The sequence below is a fragment of the Crotalus tigris genome, unplaced genomic scaffold, assembly GCF_016545835.1.
Source record: "Crotalus tigris isolate CLP2741 ecotype Arizona unplaced genomic scaffold, ASM1654583v1 scf7180000020776.491700, whole genome shotgun sequence".
Taxonomy (NCBI): domain Eukaryota; kingdom Metazoa; phylum Chordata; class Lepidosauria; order Squamata; family Viperidae; genus Crotalus; species Crotalus tigris.
The window spans coordinates 11503-34711 of record NW_024098174.1 but is presented as its reverse complement, the minus strand read 5'-3'; the positions used below and the strand labels follow the sequence as shown (position 1 = coordinate 34711).

The following is a 23209-nucleotide window of genomic DNA, read 5'->3' as shown; positions in this document are numbered from 1 at the left end:
AACCATTTCCCCCTGTCCTTATTGATTGAAAACCTCTGTGTGAGTTACTACTTAATGATTTCTAGAAGAAATTAGAAAATAGCATTGATTTTGTGGCAAGAAGTAAACTTTTATTTCCCTTTTCTGTGTTGCATGCCTATGTTCTTTTCTTTTGTCTGAATTTTAGATTGTGGATGAATACAAATATAATGTTGGTTCCACTACCCCTGTTACTCTGGTTCCAAAAGCTTTATTTACAAAACTATATGACGTTTGTAAATAAAACTTTTTTTGTAAATAAAGCATGACATTTTAACATTCTATACAATTCTTACCCAGGGAATTATTTTCTTTAGAACTTAGCTGACCAGGCTATGTCCACCGCAGTTATCTGACCAGTTTATGGCAAATTTCACAATTTGAATCCAGAATCCAGAGACATAGAGGGGATTGCTTTTATGTACTAAATCATGAAAGGTTGTAAAAAGATGATTTCCATCTTTCTTAACTTTCTTTAACATTTACAGTGTTCTTTAAATAGCATGGCTTTTTTTCATAGTACTTCCTAGGGAGAAAAAACTATTGTTTGAAGAATTCAATAGTGCTAAAGTTTTTTAGGTTTTGGAAAAGTCAAAATGTAAAAAAGACTTACTTTTCAACTATTTCATACATTTTAGAAAAGAAAAGCTACTCATATCTTACATAGAGTTCATTTTTTCTTAAAGAATAACTAGCCACAGTTGGATTTTGTTCTTTCATTTTGGATGACAAAGAAGTATTCAAAGTTTTTCAAAATCCATACATCTTAAGATTGCCAAGTTTCAAACACCCAGCTTTAGTTCATTAGAAAATAGCCTATAAGCTATATGTATGTAATCCACAAGATACCCATTTCTAAAATAAACTCTGTATGATATTGAATTTCAAAGCCCAATTGATATTTGAACTTCCCTCCCTTTTTTATAGTGTTTCCAACTGTATTATTTTTAAATTTTCTGATAAAGAATAAAATTAGTTCAAGGCTTAAATGAGAGGTCTTTGGTGCTCTCTGAGTTGGTTGTTGCAGATATTCTTGCAGATATTTCATTACTCAAACTAGGAAGCATTGTCAGGTAGCATAGAAGGGAGTGGGGTTTGCTCTCAGTTTATATTTTAGTGGCCTGACCCATCAAGTGTTGATGGGAGTGGTCTTGGGGGTTCTTTGGTTGGGCTGTTTACTGTTGGTTTGTTTGGCAGTTTCTTGATTGGGATGATGTTTATTCTTGATTATTGGTCTGATGTTAATCTTGGTGTTAATCTATGCTCATCTGAGTGTTGATTGCTGGTGGGGAGGTGTTTTGATCTTTTTGTTCCCTTTTTGGCTTGTTGATTGTCTGTTTTGCACAGCATGTAGGTGTTGTTTATGTCTATGTTTCTATTGATGGCCAATTTATCAGAGTACAGGTTTTCAGAAATTCTATAGCATTTTTGGACTTGGCTTGATCTAGAAAAGTCATAGTTTTCCAGTTGAAATTATGGTTAAGTCTGTCCATATGTTGTGAAATTAATGAGTCTCCTGACTGCTAGTTGGTGTTCATGGATGCGTTCTGCCAGTCTTCTATCTGTCCTTTGTAGTGCAGCATCTACACTGTATGATGTAGACCAGGGGTCGGCAACCTTTCTGGGTTGGTGGCCCAGTGGGAAAGGGAAAGGCAAATATGGCTGAATGCCTGAAAAGGGATACCATATGTGGAAGATTTGAATGTTGTCTCTGATCATGGACACTTAGCAAGAGAGTTATTTGCAAAATAGTTTTGCTGTCGTAGTAGACATATCTGGACTGACTCAGAGGAGATTGAGTGGATTTTGTACTGTGAAACATATTTGAATTCACTGCAAAATGATGTCCCCACTCATCAAAATGACTTTCAGGGATTTTTAGAAAAGGGCAAACACAGGTAATCCTTCACATACAGCCATTTGTTTAGTGATCATTCAACTCACAACAGCACTGAAAAAGAGATTTACAAGTAGTTGTTGCACTTAAAACCATTGTAGCCTCCGCACGTTAATGTGATAAAAATTGGGAACTTGGCAACGGGCATGTATTTATGATAGTTGAAGCAATCCCAGGGAATGTGATTTGCAATCTGTTCAGTCAGCTTCTGACAAGCAAAGTCAATGGCAGAAGCTGGATTTGCTTAATGATTCCATAATTCACTTAACAATTGCATTGATTGCTTAAAGCCCCGGCAAAAGAGATTGTAAAACTGGGCATAACTCACTTAACAACATATGACCAAAATCGGATACAACTCACTTAACAACTTTTTGACTATGGAAATTCTGATCCCAGCTGTGGTCATAAATTGACCATAAGTACCAATACTTTACGGTTATCAAGAGCATTTGGTCTAGAAAAATGTTTTATTGCACAATCTCATACAATTCACTTTGGGAGGAGGGAAAGTCCCATTAAAGTCAGGTCTTCTTTGAAGTCTCTTATTTTTACACTTGTACTTTACAGCAGGCATTTTATAATGCACCTTAGGAGGATATTATAAAAAGAGTTCCAGCATCCAGGGCAAAATCATCATACCAAAAACAATGTGCAAGGGAGAATATTTTTTGGGTTGATTACCAAATATTTACTTTTTACCTATATATTATTTTTACACTGCATATAAAACTGAACCTCAGAAGTGTTTAATGGATTACAGATAGTCCCCGAGTTACGAGCGTTCAGTTAGCGTTCGTTCAAAGTTACACAATAAGCGCCCCCTAGTGTTTATGAGCAACTTCCCAAAATTATGAATGTGGCAGCACCACAGCAGTTGTTCACCCTTATAAATGACTGCAGAGTCTCTGCAACATTCACCCTAGTCCCTCCTGCCCCCCACAACTGTTTCCCCTCTCAGTCTGCCATGCCGGATTCACTTATCTTGCAAAAATCTTCTCTGGCTCTGTGTCTCCTTTCTGCCGCTTTGAGGGAGAGGAGAGTCAATGGGAACTCCTGGATGCCATAATATTATGCAAGTTCAGACACCCGTCTTCTTTTGCAGAGAATGGGTGCCTGAACTCTCTCAAGATCACGGACCCCAGAAACTTTGGTTTTTGGGGCAAAAAGTGTTTGGGATGCCTGTCTCTTGCTCCCCTCCCCCCAACTCCTTTCCACCACCGCTGGAACACTTTTTACCTGGATGGAGACCTTGGGGAGGCTGGAAGCTCTGTTTGGCTGCAACTGGGGCGCTTTGAAATGATCCATTTCAAAACGACCCCATTTGCAGTCAGACGGAGTTTCCACCCTCCCCAAGGTCTCTGTCTGGATAAAAAGTATTTGAGCGCCTATGAAACACTTTGAAACTGAGCAAAACTAAGTAGGAGCAGGAGACAGGCATCACAAACACTTTTCGCCCTGAAAACCAAAGTTTCTGGGATCTGGGATCTTGCGAGAGTTCAGGCACCCATTCTGTGCCTGAACTCTCATGATATTAAAGCACCCAGGAGTTTCCATCCATTCTCCTCTGCCTCAAAATGGCAGAGAGGAGAAACAGCGGCAGAGACAGGTTTTTGCAAGGTAAATGAGTCTGGCGCAGCAGGAAGGGAGGGGGAAACATGAGGTATCTTAGTGGATTGGGGAGGCCTTGGTGGCCTGTTCCATGGCCTTCCCCCCCCCCAGATACCTCATGTGCACTTAAAGAACCGTGCATTTGCCCAAGTCTTTGATTAGCGAATGTGTGGGCGAAAGCTGGGAATGAATCGCATTGAAGGTACAAGATTCACTCCCATGAATTCTTTAGTTACAAATGGAACGGGCAGGCTCCATTCGTAACTCAAGGACTACCTGTAGTACTAATAAGATATCTCCAAGCTAGTTTACCTTTTTGTTAGCGAGGGTTGTTATCCAATTTTTTTTTAACCCATAGAAGCAATTATGAATGTTTATATTAACAATTTCCTCATTTTTATCTATCTTCTAATTTGTGTGGTTTTAATCTGAATTTCCTGAGAACTTCTTCTTGAAATAGAAATTTCCCCACATTATGTCAGACCTGCCTGGTATTTACCCCTAAATGATGGATTCCATTGTTCCTTTTTTTCTTGTTGGGAAAGGAAGTACAGTGGGACTTTAAGAATATATGGTTTGATTGAGAGAACTTTTGTATAAGCATACCCACTTGATCAGGCTTGCTGCTTTCTAGCATCCTATCTGGTGTGTCCACCAGTGGGCTAGTATACAACAATTAGCAATCAAAAAAAAAAAATCTTTCTCTCCCTTGGTCTAGAAAAGGAAACTAGCATGAACCTTGTCAATTTTCACCTGGTTAAAAAAAATACAGAGAAGTTTACCATTTCAACATTCCATCAGTGAACTTGTTAAAAAATAAGACTTGCTTTTCATTGTTACACTGATCAAATGGGGTGGGGGAAAAGAGGGGGCACTCCAGTTTTTTACTGAAATCTAGTAGACAGGTTTATTCTCTCTTGGACTTTGGCTTCTTTTCTATCAAAACTCATAAATTACTGGGGATTCAAACAGCACAAGCAAGCAGGTGAATGGAGCAAAAGAGAGAAGCAAGATCTTTGCCCAGAAATAGAGTTGAAAAATTGCTAAGGTCATGCCAATGGAGATACAAGAGAGTAGCAAGCCAGAATCAGAGGAGGGGCCCTGGCTTTGCCTTTGACTTCTTCTTTCTTTGTTTGGGATGGTGAGAGGATGCTGTATCTTCACCTATACAAAGGAGAAGCTTGAAACAAGCAAACTAGGCAAAACAAGCCAGGGTAGGGTAGAGATAAAGGGAAGAAGGCTTGGAAGAACTTGGGGAAAGGAGGTCAGGACTCCAGTGTGCACTGTGAGGTCTTCACACAACAGCCAGAAGCAAGATCACAGTTGGTATGTTCCATATATTTCTTTTCTTTTTGTTGCAAACAAACAAAAGAACAAGTGACTCACAGAAAAAAATGAAGAAACTATCAACACAGATTCATCAATCAGTGTTTCCTAGAAAGAGGGTAAACAGCCTTGTAGCCAGGAGTTCCACGGGAGGGATAAAGAGTCAAGATGGCAGTCACATCTATGCAGTTGCAGCTCCTTCCCCTCCTAATGTACTTTGCAACACACGTTAAAAGGGGTGGGGTTTTCATCACATGGTTGCAACCATCATATTGAATATTTTTTTTTAATGAAAATAGAAAGTAAATTATAAGAATAATGGCTCCCAGTAGAAAACTTTCATGAGTTCTCTCTATCTACAACTGTAACCTGTCAGAGCAAGAAATAATAATCAAAGCAAATTTGGGTGTCAAATTTTTGGTGTCAAAGCAAATTTTGGGTGCTTATATACAATCACAGTATATATACTTTTATTATGAGTATTTAGGAAGACTGGCATCCAGGTTGGTGCAGTGATTAAGGCTCCAGGCTAGAAACCTGGATTGTGAGTTCTTGTCTTACCTTAGTCATGAAGCCAGCCGGGTGACCTTGTACCAGTCACGCTCTCTCAGCCTCCTAGGAAGCAGGCAATGGCATACCATTTGACCACTTCTCGCCAAGAAAACTGCAGGGGCTAGTCCAAGCAGTTGCCAGAAGTCAACAATGACTCAAAGGCATACACACACACACACACACACACACACACACACACACACCTGTAGAAAAATCAACTCCCTTCATTCAATAACCATTTCCGCCTTTTGTGTATATTTGGAGGTACAGAACAAGCCTTCATCTTTTGCATATACAAGATTGCCTTATCATTATGAGGAGTAAGCCCGCGGAGTGAGTCTTCAAAAATAGGGAAGACATTGAGAATAATGTGTCTTTCAACACATCCAAAGCATCCATTGCTCACTAGGAAATAGCATTCAATATGATTAGGTGCCAAAGGAGGATAGCAGACAGGCATTTAAATATATACCTTTCCCTGTTATATAAAAGGGGGGATTTTGCAGTAGACAAACTGCAGTGTAACCACCTTTTCCATAGTGCTATTAAAACTGGAGAATATCCTGCCCTTTCCCAATTTCTCTTTAGAGGCTGGTTATGCTAACCTGACCTGTCTTCCAAGCTCCCTGGCATGAGATAAAATCATGAAAGACCTGGTCAACTGAACTTAATTTTTGTCTTTGATTGGTAAGTTCAGGGGAGGGAGAAATGCAAAATTGGGTAAGAGGGAGCAGGAAGTTGATTAGAAAGGGAGCCAAGCAATACTCTGATTATCTCTATTATCCCACAATATTTGGCTTGTATTCCAGCCTTTGGAGAACAAACTGTATTGTTATTAGTTGTTTGCCTTCAGTTAAATGCCTGCTATTATCAACACTTGAGTTAGTAAATAGGCCCCCTGCATTTTTGCCCATAGTTCAGATTTTGCAGCTGAGAAGACATGTACATCTTGGCTACCAGAGAGAGAAAATGTTCTTGAACAGAAACTTTATAGGAAGAATGAAGCGCTTACAATATAGTTACTTGCATTTTTTATATATAAAAGTTTTTTACATAGCTTATCAAGTACTGAATCTTTTGGCTCAAGTCTTACATCATGGATAAGAAAAATCTAGAGTTCCATATGTTGCTAAACTTCCAGCATCTCTTGCAATTCAATGTACTTATTAAAAAATGTTGTGAATTGTCATGTATAGCTGGTCGTTGACCATAATGAAGCCTGGAATTTTTGACATAAGTCATAATCATTGTAGATCGAGGCACAATATTTTATAACTTTTTTTATAATCTTTGTTAAGGAAATGCCACAATTGTTAAGTGAACTTTGCAGTTGTTAAGCGAATCTATGTATTCCTATGAGTGGTTTTTAGAATAGAATAGAATAGAATAGAATAGAATAGAATAGAATAGAATAGAATAGAATAGAAATTGGAAGGGACCTTGGAGGTCTTCTAGTCCAGCCCCCTGCCCAAGCAGGAGAACCTACACCATCTCATACAAGTGACTGTCTAGTCTCTTCTTAAAAATCTCCAGTGATGGAGCGGCCACGATTTCTGGAGGCAAGCTGTTCCACTGGTTAATTGTCCTCACTGTCAGGAAGTTTCTCCTTAATTCCAGATTGCTTCTCTCTTTGATCAGTTTCCAACCATTGTTTCTCGTCCTTCCCTCTGGTGCTTTGGAGAATAAAGTGACCCCCTCTTCTTTGTGGCAGCCCCTCAAATACTGGAATACTGCTATCATGTCTCCCCTATTTCTTTTTTTCTTTAGACTAGCCAAACCCAAGTCCTGCAGCCATTCTTCGTATGTTTTAGTCTCCAGGCCTTTGATCATCTTAGTTGCTCTTCTCTGAATTTTTTCCAAACTCTCCTCATCTTTTTTGTGATATGGTGACCAAAATTGGCTGCAGTATTCCAGGTGTGGTCTTACTAGGACTTTATAAAGCGGTACTAATACTTCGTGTGATCTTGATTCTATACCTCTGCTTATACAACCCAGGATTGTATTAGCTTTTTTGGTTGCTGCTGCACACTGCTGACTCATAGTCAAGTGATCGTCCACTAGGACAATAAGGTCCCTCTCTTTTTGGATCACAAAAAGGCTGAAAAGGCTAGAAATTAGCAAAAAATGTTGCAAATCACAGTCATGTGATTGCAGAATTCTGCAGACAGCTGTAAAGGTAACCAAGTTGCTAAGCTCTCAAAATGCAATAGTATGACTAAGGATATGTATGCAGCCATTGCTAAGTGACCGGTCATTAAGTGAGGACTACCTGTAGTTAGAGCTACAAAAAATCCTTACAAAATTCTGAATGATCACCATCTAGCAGCAAAAAAATAAGGAAAATTAACACTAGATTATGTGAGTTCTGCAGCCCCGGTATGATAGTTCTTGTTTAGCATTATCTGGAGCATTCTAAGTTCTCCATCACTGCTTAGAGCCAGGCCAGTAGAAGATATGTTCTTACTACAGATTCTTACTATAGATTCAGCTTCTGGGCATCCTGTCAAATTGCCCTGAAGATAGAAATCCTATTTGGGCTAGTTTTTTCTTCTGTTTTCAGTTCTGTGTCTCCTTTTCATTCATGTTTTTCCCCAATCGGGGTCTTTTTTGGTTCAATACAAACTTTCCATCAGGGCTAATAAGTCCCCAATAAAGAGAAAAAGGAAAGAGGAAAAAGAAGCTATGAATTCTTGGTAAAATGTTTGCGGGGAGTGGGTGGGGAAGAAATATGTTGGCTAGAGCAGGGGTCCCAACCTATGGGCCATGGCCCAGGACCAGGCCGCTGCTCTTGGACAGTGGGCTGCAGAAATGGCTGGCCGGTGCACACATGTGTGGATGCGCATTCCCCCCACTCGCGCTAGCACCTGCGGCCCCGTTTGCACATGCACACAGGCACGAACGGGGACGTTAGAGTAAGGTGAGTGTCCGTGGCCCATTTGCACATGTGCAAATACCACTACCCACTGCAGGGTGTGTGCGGCCATTTGTGCATGTGCACAGCGCCAGCGCATGCTGCATGTGAGAACGGGGCCACTAGTGCCGTGCCAGTGTGTGTGGCCTTGTGCGTGTGCACTCACACCAATTTTGAGGCTGCTCTCCTTCCCCCCCAGTCCACAAGCCCGAAAAGGTTGGAGACCTCTGGGCTAGAGATTCCAGCATGATGGTTGGGTCTATGGCCAAATTCATTAAAAAAGTTTCTCTCTTTGTGCTGGCTGGATTGATCAGAAGCTGGAGTTTACATAAGAGTTGGAGCTACTATTAGAAACCCCACAGCAACTGATTTTGAATTCTTAAAAGGGAAACAAATAATTCATTCCCTAATGTTTGGTGGGGATAAGAATGTTCAGCAAAGTAATCTGAGAACAATGCACTGTGAGTTATAGGTTAATGTCAGCCTTTGCTTCTTCAATCAGTTTAACCATTTATATGTACTTGTTACTTACATGATCCTCCTCATTCATCTACCTCCCTTATACATGTTCTGTTTCTTATGGGAAAAAATCCATAAATAAAGATGAGTAAATTGGGGCTAGAACTTTTTGCCATCACCCACTTAGATTAATTCAAATGAATTGGAAAGGAGGCAGACAGAACAGGGCACCTTGCTATCAGAATAAATAAAAACAGACAATTGTACAGAGGACCAGATCTTTTCCCTTGCTAATTTTCCCAGTCTGGAAAACTTCCAGCCACACAGAAACTCTCGGCAAGAAAATAAATGCTATTGTTCCTCTTTTCCACCCTACACAATGCCTGGAAAAAGGCAAAGTGGTGCCATAACTGCCATTCAACAGGCCTTTTGTGGGGCTGGATGAATGTTGCAAGTCTAGAGAGCTGGGAAAAAAAGGATAAATCTCCTTTTATCACTTGCTTTCTATGGCCTGCTGATCTTGCCCAGGTTTATACCTAGAAATATATATATGCTCAAATAAACATACATGCACAGATTTGTTTATTTAGCACTATAGTACATCTTTTCTCTGAAAACTCAATATGTCTTATATCAGGGTCTCTTGCAATCCATCCATTCTGTGATAACCCACCCATGTATGTTTCTGGGTAGCTCACAATAATTACAAATGAGAATGATAAATTAAACAAATTAGAAACAAGGGCAAGCAAATCATACTTTGGCAATAATAATCTAACAACAACAGGAAAGAAGGCAGAAGCCTGGTTCGTGGGCTGAACTTCCTGGATTGATTATAGAAGATATTGAGAAATACAGTAGAAAGGACAGGTCAGGATGAAAATGATGGCTAAACAGAGGCATATAAAATTAAAATAATAGGGAAGCAAGATGGCACAGAATTAAAGAAAGAGGGAAATAGTTGGGAGAAATGAGAAATAACATTCTTGGCTTCACTCCAACCTTGAGGGGTTGCATGTTGTTTGCATCTGTGAACTAGAGAATGCCCTGATTTAACACAAGAAATGGCAAGAAGAGCGGCTCGCCTTTCTAATCAGAGCAGAACAGCCATTCTTTATTCTCTGGCACTGGCACCAGAACATTGAATACTGAAGGGAGATATGGTGGAGTTTTGTTGTGGGAACTGAAGTCCAGATCTTAAAGTTGCTGAGATTGAAAAGAGAGGGAACTTCCAAATAACTACCATATTTGAACTTTTACAAGAGCTTTTCCAATAGTCAGTTCCATTTCAGAATAAATATGGGAACTTCAAATATATATTTTGCACTTGTCAAAATATCTATTTGAAATTCATTAAGGTTCTTATTTTGTGAAACTCTTGAGGGTGCACAATTCCCCCCCCCCCCGTAACTACAGATGTTGTTTTCTTATTGCATAGATTTTCATTGACTTTGATGGCTGTTTTCAGAAAGGTAGCCTGAGTGTACTGCCTCAGTCAAGTGTTTTTTATTTTCCTTTTTTGTAATTTAACTCAGCTCCACCCATTAAACCAGGAATAGTACTGAAGACTGAGTTGATTAGCAACCTCCCATTTTACTTCTTTTGCCAGAGAGAATAGACCAGATGGAAGAACGTTCAGCTGTATCTGTAGCTACTACATTTTATTTATTTTTGTGAGAGGCCAATGGGAATCTTTATGGATGGTTGAAGTAGTAAATGATAATCATAATAGAATTATCAGATGGGACCTTATCATATCTCTTGATCATGAGTCATACTTACACAGCTGGTTTCCAGTCAATTAGTACTGCTATTAGTACAGCTTGAACCACTGCAGCCTTCTGAAATGGCTCTTGGGAACTTCATAAAAGGAAGATCAATACTAAAGGTTATCTCTTTAAAATTACAGTGGAGACAGTATGAGGAGAACAACTTTATTGTTAACTATTACACTGGTCTTTCCTTTTGAGAAATTTGGCACGCATGGGCCTCTTTGTAGCAGAGATAACTAAGTGAACCCAGAAAATTCTTAATAGACTGAAGGGACTGGAACTGTTTAGCCCGCAGAACTAAAAATAATTGTTGATCACAACAGTTGGGTTTGGAAAAAAAAATCTGTGTGACATGTTTTAGCCATTAAAAAAGATGTCAGTTTGGGTGAGCTGTAACTTTTGTTTATAAGGTGGTCACATATCCTCTTTTGCAGTAAAATTGGCCAATAAAATGATTAAAAAAATTAGGGTTCAAACTATTCTGTTGGTTTTCCTAAAAAAAAATATTAAAATAATTGTTTACTGTCATCTGCACTGTTCCTGGTAGCAACAATTATTGGCTATGCACCAACTATAGCCATTCTTGAGTTGGTCTAACTTGATAGTAATTACTGATATTTTGATGATGTCAGGATTAAATTCCTGCAACACGATTGGTTGGGTTTCCATAACATTCCTAATAATTGTAGATTGAGCATAATGTAGTCATTCATGGAGGGGGAGAGAATGAATTTTAAGCCTCAATTTTTAGCCTTTTGAATTAAGCTGGCCTTACTCAGACTTTTTTTTAGCCATCCTATAACATTAAGAAGTGGAACAAATCTAAATTTTCATTACAGAATTCTTCAGGAGAATCTTGGGAGAATAAAAGTCCCTAGGAATGATTGGCTGCAGCACTGAAACCAAACCTAGTTCTGCTCCTCTGGCCTGGGGTATAAGCTGGTTGTACCATGGAATCTTGCTTTGCACTTGTAACACTCCGTCATGAGAATTCTCTCATGAAGAGCATCTGAAGTCTTCAGTTGGGAATGCACAGCCAGGCGTCTAACTGGTCCACATATTGGAATATTTTTGCCAATTTTTTCTGGCCCAATTTAAAATTTAATTCAATTCAGAGTCAGGCTATGCAAGGTGTTCACTGTTGAATTGTACATCTATTTGATTTTTTAAACTTACTCATTCATTTGCATATGTATTGGCACTCATCTTACATAGCGACTCTGGGCAATATACTTAGTAATAATCAAAGTATATACAAACATTAGGACGACCAGTTTGGATTAAAATAGAAACAGGATAAAACCAACATAGCAGTGAAGCACAGAGAGTCCATTTCATTAACCATCATACAGCTATCTACCATAATGAGATCCACAAGTTAGCTGATAAAACTGTTTTAAGCACCTTCCAGTAATCAACACACCCTGACAATAGGATCCACACAATATGCCTATCCTGCCAAACCTGATGGAATAGGTAGAAAGGCATTCCTCAAATATCTCAGTGCTATGCAACGTAGGGCTTTAAAGGTTATAATGAAAATCTTGAATTGGATCTAGAAGCAAACTGGCCACCAATGTAACTCAAATGGCAGAGCTGTAACATTTGCAGGTCTTGGAGCACACACCACTGCAGCTGAAGTTTCAGGATATTCTTCAAGGATAGCCCCATATAAACCACATTGTAGTAGTCTATTTGGGAGGTGACTAGGGTAAGAGTGACTAAGAGTAGAGCTTCCCTATCCAGGAATCTTCCAAATCTTCCAGGAAATGGTTTTATGATTGTTGTTTTTTTATATTGGTCCACTTATTTTGGGAAAGTCAGAAAATATATTCTTCTATACCAGGGCTTTTCAACCTTTTCACCCATTGTACCACTTTTAGGATATGGCAGTATCCGAGTACTACCAGTCTCCTAGCAAGGTGTCAAAAACTTGATGACCAAAAAAAAAAAAAAGGAAAAAAGTGATAAAGTACAGGTAGTCCTCGACTTACAACAGTTCGCTTAATGACTGTTTGCAGTTACAATGGCACTGAAAAAGTGCCTCCCCAAGGCATAGCTGAGCAAGACACCTGCCTGCCGACCCAGCAGCGCTCTTCCTCCTGTCCGAGGTTTTCATTGTTGTGAGCATTTCTGTTGAGGATTGGCAGCGGGAGTCGGGTGGGGGGGTGTTTGGTTTTTATTCCCCCCCCCTGTCTGCTGGGTGGTTGCAACAGGTTTTGGTTACTTCACATGACCCTGGGATACTGTGACCATCATAAATATGAATCAGTTGCCAAACATCTGAATGTAAATCACAAGACCCTGAAGATGTTGTAACATTCCAGCTGATCGGTGCTTCTTCTGGGCTTAGCAGAAGCACCAGGATCAGCGCTGAGCTCCAGCTGGAGCCTGGCGCTGATCCTGGCACTTCCACTGAGCCCTAACAGCCCTGCAGCTCCAGCCATCTCTCACTCAGGCTTGTGTGGTGCTTCCACCGGTTCAGCTCATTCCCCTCCTCTGCTAACACTTTTCTAGGATGGTCACGTACCACCTGCCAGGTGCCAATGTATCACAAGTGGTACCTGTACCACTGGTTGAAAAGCCCTGTTCTATACCACTTCAAAATTATGAATCTTCTTCTCTTTGTGTTTTAATTTGTCCTTACTTTCTCTGATTTTCAGGGAGAGCATCAAACATATATTTTCATTATTCACTTATTTATGAATAGTGAAATCATGTTTATATTATAATTATTGATATTTGCTAATTAGTCTATTCTGCTTAAATTGTGATGAGTTTGTTCTGTATTTCACTACCATGTTGGCAGCTTTAAGTGTGTCTTTCTTTTTATGATGCCTCTACAATCATTAGGACATTCTTTTTACCTTGTTATATATATGAGGCCAACTCCAGGTTGGGCATTTTCAAAAACCTGCAAAAGTAACAGGGTTTTAATCTTCACTTTGTATAGAATGTTTTTTTAAAAAATTCTGTTCGAGATTTCCAGTTATTTTTAACTAAGATTTTTTCTCACCTGTATCATAAAAAGAGTCCTCATAGACAAAGCTTCTCGATTTTGTATACATTTATTTTAATATGTATGTTTTGTATGCTGGTCTCTCTGAATGCATATTTTCTGCAGATAAATGTTGAAGCAAATATTCATGCTTTTCTCTTATTTGCATTTTGCAGATAATTTGTACATATACTGTATATCCTGGAGCATTTGTTTAATTGTGAACTACATCTCAACAGTTACAAAATGTGCATGAAGGCACACTGATTGTATATGGGTTCAAGAAATAACAATTAGGTTAAGTGTTATAGGGAAGATTGGGAAATTGAAAACTGATCCTGAAGAAGGCAGTGGCAAATTCCGTCTACTGTGTTGTCCAGAAACTGAAATGGATGGCCATATATTCAGTCACAAACGATCAAATTGGCTTAGGGGAGTTTTTACTTTACATGCATAAAAATGTTTGACCAAATGAATTTTTCTTTCACTGCTATAAAAAGATTTTGCTACTTTCATTGCGCGGATTCCTAAATTATTTTTAAATTACATGAGCACATCCAAACTAAACTAAAAAAAATTGCAAGATCAGTTCATAAGTGGTAAGATTTTGGAGAGGTCCTCGTGACTTTAGCATTCTCAACTAAAACCTCAGTTTTCAGAATTTCAGCTGAGAACTCTAAAATCACAGAGATGAACGTCCAGCATGTTAGAAGAACTCACTCACTGTTAATTTCAGTGTAAAATAAGCAATTATCTATTGTTATCAGTCACTGTGTGACTATTCAGAAAACAAAATGTAAGATTAAAAGGCAGAGTAGAGGATCAAATAGTCAATAATATGTTAAGTGCACAAATGCACAAGTACAGCATAGGTGGCACCATGCTCAATAATAGTAACTGTGAGAGGGACCTCGAAGTCCTAGTAGACAATCACCTAAATATGAGCCAGCAGTGTGCTGCAGCTGCCAAAAAGGCCAACACAGTGCTAGGCTGCATTAACAGAGGGATAGAATCAAGATCACGTGAAGTATTAATGCTACTCTACAATGCCTTGGTAAGGCCACACTTGGAATACTGCATCCAGTTTTGGTCACCACGATGTAAAAAAGATGTGAGACTCTAGAAAGAGTACAGAGAAGAGCAACAAAGATGATTAGGGGACTGGAGGCTAAAACATATAAGGAACGGTTGCTAGAATTGGGTATGTCTAATTTAACGAAGAGAAGGACAAGGGGGGACATGATAGCAGTATTCCAATATCTCAGGGGCTGCCACAAAGAAGAGGGAATCAAGCTATTTTCCAAAGCACCTGAAGGCAGGACAAGAAGCAACGGAGGGAAACTAATCAAGGAGAGAAGCAACCTAGAACTAAGAAGAAACTTCCCGAAAGTTAGAACAGTTAGAAACTTCCTGACAGTGGAACAACCTGCCTCCAGAAGCAGTAAATGCTCCAACACTGGAAGTTTTTAAGAAGAGACTGGACAGCCACTTGTCCGAAATGGTGTAGGGTTTCCTGCCTGAGCAGGGGGTTGGACTAGATGACCTCCAAGGTCCCTTCCAACTTTACTACTATTACTAAGTTTGGAATTTATGGAAGACAAACTTCCATATCATTCCAGATTGTGATACATAGTTCAGCCCATGACTTGGCAATGCTTAAAACTTGAAATATTTTCCACTTGAGGTACTGTTTTAATGAATTGAAACCACAAGGGCAACTAATCTGTCTATAAAGTGGGAACTTGGATGACTATTGATTAGGTTGGAAGAAATCTTTGTGATGCAATCAACTCTTAATGGGAGATTGGACAGCAAAGCAATGATTAATTAACAAATCATTTGTCCTTCTAATTAAGAGGAATGGGAGGAGGATGGGGGACTTCTTGTTGATGTATATGGAGTATGTTGAATCACCAAGAAAAGATGTACAGGTAGTCCTCAATTTACAACTGTTTATTTAGTGACTGAAGTTACAACAACATTGAAAAAAGTGATGGTTTTTCATATGACCATTGCAGATCCCCATGATCACTGTAATCAAAATTCAGACAATTGTAGTGTCCCAAGTCATGTGATCCCCTTTTATAACCTGACAAGCAAAGTCAATGGGGCCATTTTTTCCATTTCATGTAATACAATCCAGCTGTTACCTGAATCCAACATGTTCTTCAACTACATATCATAGTAACCTCTGTTGGATGAATTGTACTTTTGAAAACTTTAGAAAAGTAATACTGAGATACCAAAATAGTCTTCCATCAATGCTTACATATTGGCTATTCCATTCTCTTGATAAAAGTAAAGTAGCAAGACAGACATGATGCCCTCATTATAGTCCATGCTGCCTGGAGCTGCTGGGAGTTGTGGTTCAAAACCAATTGGAGACCACAATTTTTTTCCACTAAGACAATGGAAGTGGCAGTTCAATAAATAATAAATATTGGCTAAATTATAATTTATATGTAAGCCCAAATGGGCAGCCTGCTAGCTCAGTTGTTAAGATGCTGCGCTTGTTGATTAAAAAGCTGTCAGCTGAAGTTTGAAACCCAAGAACCATGTGATGGGGTAAATTCCCACCCCCACTCTAGTTCCTGCCAAGCAACCAGATTGAAAGCATGCAAATGCAAGTAGATAAATAGGTACTACTTTGATGGGAAGGTAACAGTGGTCCATAGTGTCATGCTGGCCACATGACTGTGAAAATGTCTTTGGACATTTCAAGATTCAATGGCCTTGAAATGGATATGAGCACCGCCTCCCTATAGTCGGCAATGACTAGCAGAATAAAACCTGCAGAAACTCCTTTTTTAACCAAATAAAACTTAATAGTTCATTAAAGATGCTTTAAATGAAAATTCAAGCAGTCCTAGTTCATCCTGAGATCATTTTGTGCAGTGAATTCAGAAAATAAAACCTTGCCCATATTTTTTTCCATAACTTTGAAATATTATTAGAGATCCTAAAACAGTGGTGGCAAACCTATGGCACGGGTGCCAGAGGTGGCACTCGGAGCCCTCTTTGTGGGCACACATGCCATTGCCCCAGCCTTGCCTCCCCCCGCAACCCCCTCCTCTCCAGCAGCCCCCCTGAAGGAAAGTTGCCCCCGAGCATGGCCCATGTGAAGCAGCGCAGCCAAGGACATGGCAGCCAGGCAGTGTAGACAAGACTCTGTCCTCATGCCCCATTGCGCATAGTTGATGCTGCGGGGCACGGGCAGAGGGTGTGGCCGCCATAGCGCTGCTGAGCTGCCTGGGCGATCGGCAGGCCCTAGAGACGGTGAGTGGTCCTGTGGGCAGGCGGGGCGGGGGATGGGGAGCAGAGCAGGGGTGGGCAGGGGGATGGAGTGGAGACGGGGCCAGGTTTTGGGCACTCGGTCTCTAAAAGGTTCTGTCATCACTGTCCTAAAAGAATTACAGGCAGGTTCCACTTTCAACCATTCCTATGAAAAAAGAAAACAATAAATTTGGAGAACAAAACCATTCTCTGGATTTATGTTCCCTTTGACTTTTGCAACCATATATAATCATGAACTGTCAAAGCAATCTATGTATATTGTTGAAAAATGTCGACTTCTGTTTTACTTGAAAATACAATGCTTCCTTTGATTCCATATGTTATTTCTAAGCCCTTGATGTTGGTTATGTCTAAAAGAATAGTCATAAGCAAAGAGATTTGGTTTCTTTTACAGTATAGTTGTCTTAATTATGTACTTGTCCGCTCCAATGGGAAATATCTTATGCTTTTAAAAATATGTTTCTCCACTCTGCATTATACTCTCTTAGGAGATATATTTCTCCATCATCAGTATCAAAGAACTACAACTTTCTCTTATCGAAAGTTGTAGTTCTTTGATACTGGCTTAGAGACACAGTTCTATATTCCCTATGGGTTCATCTAGTTTTCTGATAAATTCCTCCCTCCCTTGGCATGCATATATAGTTTCCTTGGAAAGATAATCAAGGTAGCTGATACAGAATTGCATTGATCAACAAATTATGGGTGAATGATTGAATGAACGTGGGGGAGAGAGAAAATGAGGGAGGGGGAGGAGTCTTCCCCCTCCTTCATTTACTCACTTACCAAACATATAAATCCTGATTGAGAGAGCTGTTAACAGGAGCAATTGCAAGATTCAACTTGAAGATCGCAGAGCTTCAGCATCTCTTCAGCTTTGCTTTTGTACCTCCTTTTCACAGTGAGTAGCTGGGGCAGGGTTGAGGAAATTCAGTGATGTAAAAATTGTGCCGTTGTGCATTTATGGAATAGATGGACAAGGTTCTTGCTACCTCACATCCCACCTTACTTTTCTTTTTGTGCTTTCCTCCAAGCAGATGTTAGTGTTCCAGTGCAGTCAGGATTAGACTGGTTTTAGAAAGTATTATCAGCAAATGCTCCACAGGACCAAATTCTTAAGAAGAGTTTGGCAAACTAAAGATATCAGTGAACATGAGATGGTGCATTAAGGCAATTGTTAATTTGTTACATACAAATTATAAGTATATGCAATATCAAATGATGATAGACAGACAGACAGACAGATAGATAGATAGATAGATAGAAAACAATATACAGATTGTAAGTTTCACCAGCAATATCTTTTACTAAGCTTATTATGGGTAAGACAGTTAATATAAAGGTCGATTTCATGCAGAACTGGAAATATCAGTGTCACATCTAGGGCTAGCCTGGTTTATTCACTATATTTTTTATGAATTTGTCAGTACTATTTGTTTCCTCCTAGATGGTTGCCTCTTTGAAGTCTTGGCCTCTTGTGATTGCCATGGCTCTGTGCATCTTGTTCTGTCTGGCAACTTTTGTGGATGCCTATCCACCTAAGCCTGAGAGTCCTGGAGAAAACGCTTCGCCTGAAGAAATGGCAAAATACCTTGCTGACCTTCGGCATTACATCAACTTGGTGACAAGGCAAAGGTGTGCAAAAGCATGAATGTAGTTTTTATAGTAGTGGGCCTATTTCATGGGTGATATTTTATGCCATTTGTCCATCTGAGAATGCCAGCTTGATTTATTTCATTTCTTCTTTCTATATTTGTATGAGATGTGCAGTCAAACTCTTTTTATCCTATGCAAACACACTTGTATGTTTATTGTTAATGTATGGATAAGAATTTGTTATGTGAATCCAAAGAATAGGAGGAATTAATGGAGACTAGTTTCACTCAAGCTATCTTCTCCAAGTACATTTTGTTAACATTTTTTTCTAAGTAAAAATTTGCAATAGCGAATAGGTGAATACATATAAGGGGAGACCCAAGGCTGTTGTTTGACAGATTATAGAGTTTACTTGAACATGTATCATCTTAAATCATGATTATTTAATGGATCAGATTTTAATTATCAGATATGTCTAGAAGATTTGGATTCTTTTCATGTTGCATCCAACTTCAGCCAAGTACTTCAAAAAGTATCATAATTCAAATTTCTATCCTGGTAGAATTTACAGATTCCACCCTGATAAATTTTACATTTGTCGTTTTCTTAATAAGCATGTATGTCAGTGTAGTGTATGCACTTTACAATTACCTTAGTGCGTCATTCCTGGTGCAAGAGTGTGCATACATAATGATGCTCTTAATCTGCAGGGATTGCTGTGCTTTGCAGTCTTTTAGGAGGGAATGAGGAACTCAGCTCTAAAATGCTCTATTAGCGTTTTTCCCCCATTAGTGTTGGTTGTTTGGAGCAGCTCATTAGCTGGGCAGTGTTGGGCTTCAGGATTTAGTGATTGTAGACTAGTGAATGGTCACTAAATCCTGAAGCCCAACACTGCCCAACAGAAACCAGCCATGAAAGTCTTCACCACCTTATTAGCTCTCATCTCTTAGAAACTTAATTGGAAACCAGATGCAGGAGACTATCAGTAAGCACTTGGCTCTCTCAGTTGTTGGTGTTTACTACTGCATTATTTTTGAGCTCTTCAGTGTCTATGGTCTAGTCATCAACTTGAGAAACTGTTCCTTTTTTGCTGAGCCATGGAAGAACAGTGAATTTCTTCTTGTAGAAGCCAATCAAAGGACTTTTTCTTGTTAGCAGCCAGAAGCCTTAGTGCAACTTATACATTTTCCTCTGTATAAATATCCTTGGATCTTAGAATAAGTGGGAAAAATATAGCCGGTTTAGATATGAAACCATTGAATCATAGGGCTGGAATGGACCTTTAGGTCTTCTAGTCCAACCCACTGCCCAAGGCAGGAGTCCTTATAACATCCCAGAAAAACGCTTTTCTTGGCATCTTCCAGCAAAGGAAGCACATCTTCAGTATAGCTGAACAACTGCTCTTTGCTAGCTATCGTATTTTTTGGCGTATAAGGCGACCTGGCGTATAAGACGATCCCCAAGTTTGGTGCTGAGTTGCATGCCTAGAAAGTCATCTTATACGCCGGAAACTACCGTAATTTCCAGTGTATAAGATGGCGTATAAGACGACCCCCGACTTCGGTGCTGATTTCAATACTTTAGAAAGCGTCTTATATGCCGGAAAATATGGTACCTATTAAATGGAAATATTTCATCAAGTTCCTATGACACTCTGGACTCTTTATAATTCAGGATCATTAAAAAGACTGGAGAAATAGGAAAAAAAAGGTCTTAAAGAAATGTCCTCTGATATTTGCTCAGACTTAGTTGATGAATCTCCTACAGATATTCCTCGACTTACAATCCCAATTGGGATCAGAATTTCCACTGCTAAGCAAGGTGGTTGTTAAGCACATTGCATCCAATGTTGTGATCTTGTTTGTTAAGTTGAATCACTGTAGTTGTTAAATGAATCATGTGGCTATTAAACAAATTTGGTTTCCTTCATGCTTGTCAGAAGGTTGCAAATGGTGAACACATGATCCTGGGAGAGTGCAATTGTCATAAATATAGGCCAGCTGCCAAGTGTCCAAATTTTGATCACATGACATGAGACTGCTGCAACAATTGTGTTTGTGAGGACTGGTTGTCAGTTAATTTTTTCAGTACTTTTGTAACTTTGATCACTAAACCAAGAGTCATGTGGAAGACTACTTATATAATCTGAGCACTCAGATTTTGCAATCAACTGTACACCCCAAACCTCAACAGGTGGTAATACTGGGCCAACTTTTTCTGGAAGTGGAAGTTAAACAGGATTACATTTGGCTGGTACTTCGAGGGAATTTCATGGCTATAAACTAAATTGGAAAGTTTTAAAAAATCCCAGAAGAAGACAGCACTTAAATGTTGGCATATTGATGCAGAGAAAATTACATGAGATGCATCAGTGAGAACTCTTGAGGAGTCAAGCTTTACCTCTCTTTCTCTAAATCCAAAATAGAATTTCATCTGCTAAATGAGAAAATATAGGGCTAAGGCCTGACTGATGCTTAAAATGTCCTGCCTTAAACTTGGTTGTGCAGAAATGGATGGTGGACTCCCTGGCTATTAGCAATTTTCAGATGATCAGTAACTAAAAATTATTTAGATATTTATCCATTTAGTTCATGATATTTTGTATTTATATCCTGCCTTTTGATCCATCCAGGATGATTAGGGAGTTAACAGAACATGATATGTAGAAATAAGATAAAAGCAAGACAATCAAAACACACTTAAAATACTTTAAAAGTAATATGTTATACTTTCAAAGCCCATTCCAGAGAATCAGTCTTAGCTGGTGAGGATTTTTTTTTAAAAATTTTGTAATGTCAGGGATCGAGTACAAAGGAAAAAACCTAAAATTTGGGAAGCTTCTCCTCTCCAGGGAAACATTTAGGGGAGCCTTAGCTCAGTTACTCAGTCTTTACTTTTTATAATCAGGTATGGCAAGAGGTCTATTCCAGGATCCTTGATGTCAGAGCTTGTTTTTGGAGACAACAGCAATACCAGATCAAGGTGAGTCTTCTAAGCAGTTCATGTTGTATGGCTACTATAATCCATTCCATTCCCATTTCTGCTTATTAAAAATATTTTGTCTTTACTTCTGTTGATTTTGGCATAGTGAGAAAAAAAAACAAAGATGAGCAATCAGTCACTGTCCTCTCTGAACTGCTGCATATATAACAATATAATTTCCTCTTTCTCCACAAGAGGAAAATATACTAAATTTCTACGGCGACCACCTACTTCATAGGCTGCGCATTTCTCTGGTTGCATGCAAAAAAGAAAAAAACCTAGTTTCTGCAGCTGCAAATCCATCACTTTTTAGGCTGCAAGTGATCCCAGAATTCCTAGAGAAATGGTTTATCTACAAATTATCTTACAAGTTTTGTGGAGTGGCAGGCTTTCAAAAGAAACACCCCTGCAGTTTCAAATATATGAAATCTGAATAGAAATTGAATCTCCTTTCTCAAACACTGCTTGAATTATGAAATCCAAGAAATTATAGGTTTATGCTCACATATATGCTACCAAACACCAGTAGATATGCCAAAATGTTATGCATTTTCTTCATCAGCCACTCTTTAATGGAAGGAGAAAGTTGTTCTGTACAGAAGTCCTTCTCAATCTATTTCTCTTTTAGTGTTGTGGGGACCACAATTTATGATTTCTATGTTAGCATTGGATTGGATAATACAATTAATGTTGCTAGTTTCTGAGCAAGATCTACTTAATTTGTATATATTTTAATCTTGTATTTTATATTTTAAATTTGATGTCGTATAACATGCCTTACTTTAATTGTGATGTTTCTGACACACATAAATAAATAAATTGAATACTGTTGCTATTGATCCATGCAAACTAATCCCAGCAAAAATGGAATTTGTGCCCATTTGTTTGCTTTATCTGCATGGGACAATGTTTATTCAGATTTAGAAGCCTACCAAACCCTACAGAGTCAAGAATCAATTTATAATTACATCACTAGCAAACCATTAGTTCAACCTGTCTTGGATATTGTAAAAGGTGGCATCGTCACTTTATTGTTGTCTTTCTTTTCCATAGGTTTGATGATTCCTATATGTGGTGAAGACTTTTGAGTCAATGGAAGACAAGCTGCCTCTTTTTAAATATTCCACTCCTGTTGTGTCATTTAACATTTTTTAAAAGCCTGTTCTTTTCCCATTTCTGTTTTCTATCAAATGTTGAATCTTGGGAAATCATCTCTTTGAGGATTCCCTCTGCCTCCAAAATTTAAAAAAAAAAAAGAAAATGCTTCTTGCAGGCATAAGGGGACACTGCAAGAAATCTGTGCTGGGGCAGGTCTGGTGTATACTTGTGTTCAGCCTAGGTTTTGTTGAGACAATGTCTGCATTGACCCTCACCCATGAAAGATCACATTATGTCCACTCTTTATTTTATACAACAGTAGATTGTGTGTATATGAATGTGTGTATGTGTGTGTGTGTATGTGTATATATATATACATATATATGTGTGTATATGCAATGTATGCATATTTAAAGAATTTTCTGCATCAACAATAAAAAAGCAAGTGTATTGGAGAAGAATTTTGTCAGGTGTTTCTTTTTCTTTTCATCATTTCAGCTGGCACATTTGGAGTCCTTGCAACAATTCAAACACAACACAAAGTTTGCCCATTTTTTTTTCTACCGTTTCCCCATAGCATTGCCTTACCTCAGCTCATAAATGAGAAAGACTTACACCATCTTTCCTCTTATTCTGGTACCATCCAATAGTAGCCCTAAAATACAGGTAGTCTTTGACTTATGACCACAACTGGG

The 23209-nt window shown here is 38.9% G+C and overlaps 1 protein-coding gene across 2 annotated transcripts in view; it reads left to right on the top strand.

Annotated features, from left to right (window-relative positions):
- The window catches only part of TMEM101 (transmembrane protein 101), a 55956-nt gene extending 32987 nt beyond the window's left edge, over positions 1–22969 (top strand). For both annotated transcript variants that reach the window (XM_039368413.1, XM_039368411.1), the window contains 3 exons: positions 18286–18473; positions 21342–21416; positions 22470–22969. In XM_039368413.1, the coding sequence (XP_039224347.1) occupies positions 18286–18473; positions 21342–21416; positions 22470–22494 (288 nt within the window). In that variant the 3' untranslated portion in view covers positions 22495–22969. The remainder of the gene's footprint in view (positions 1–18285; positions 18474–21341; positions 21417–22469) is intronic.
- Positions 22970–23209: the final 240 nt, after the last annotated feature.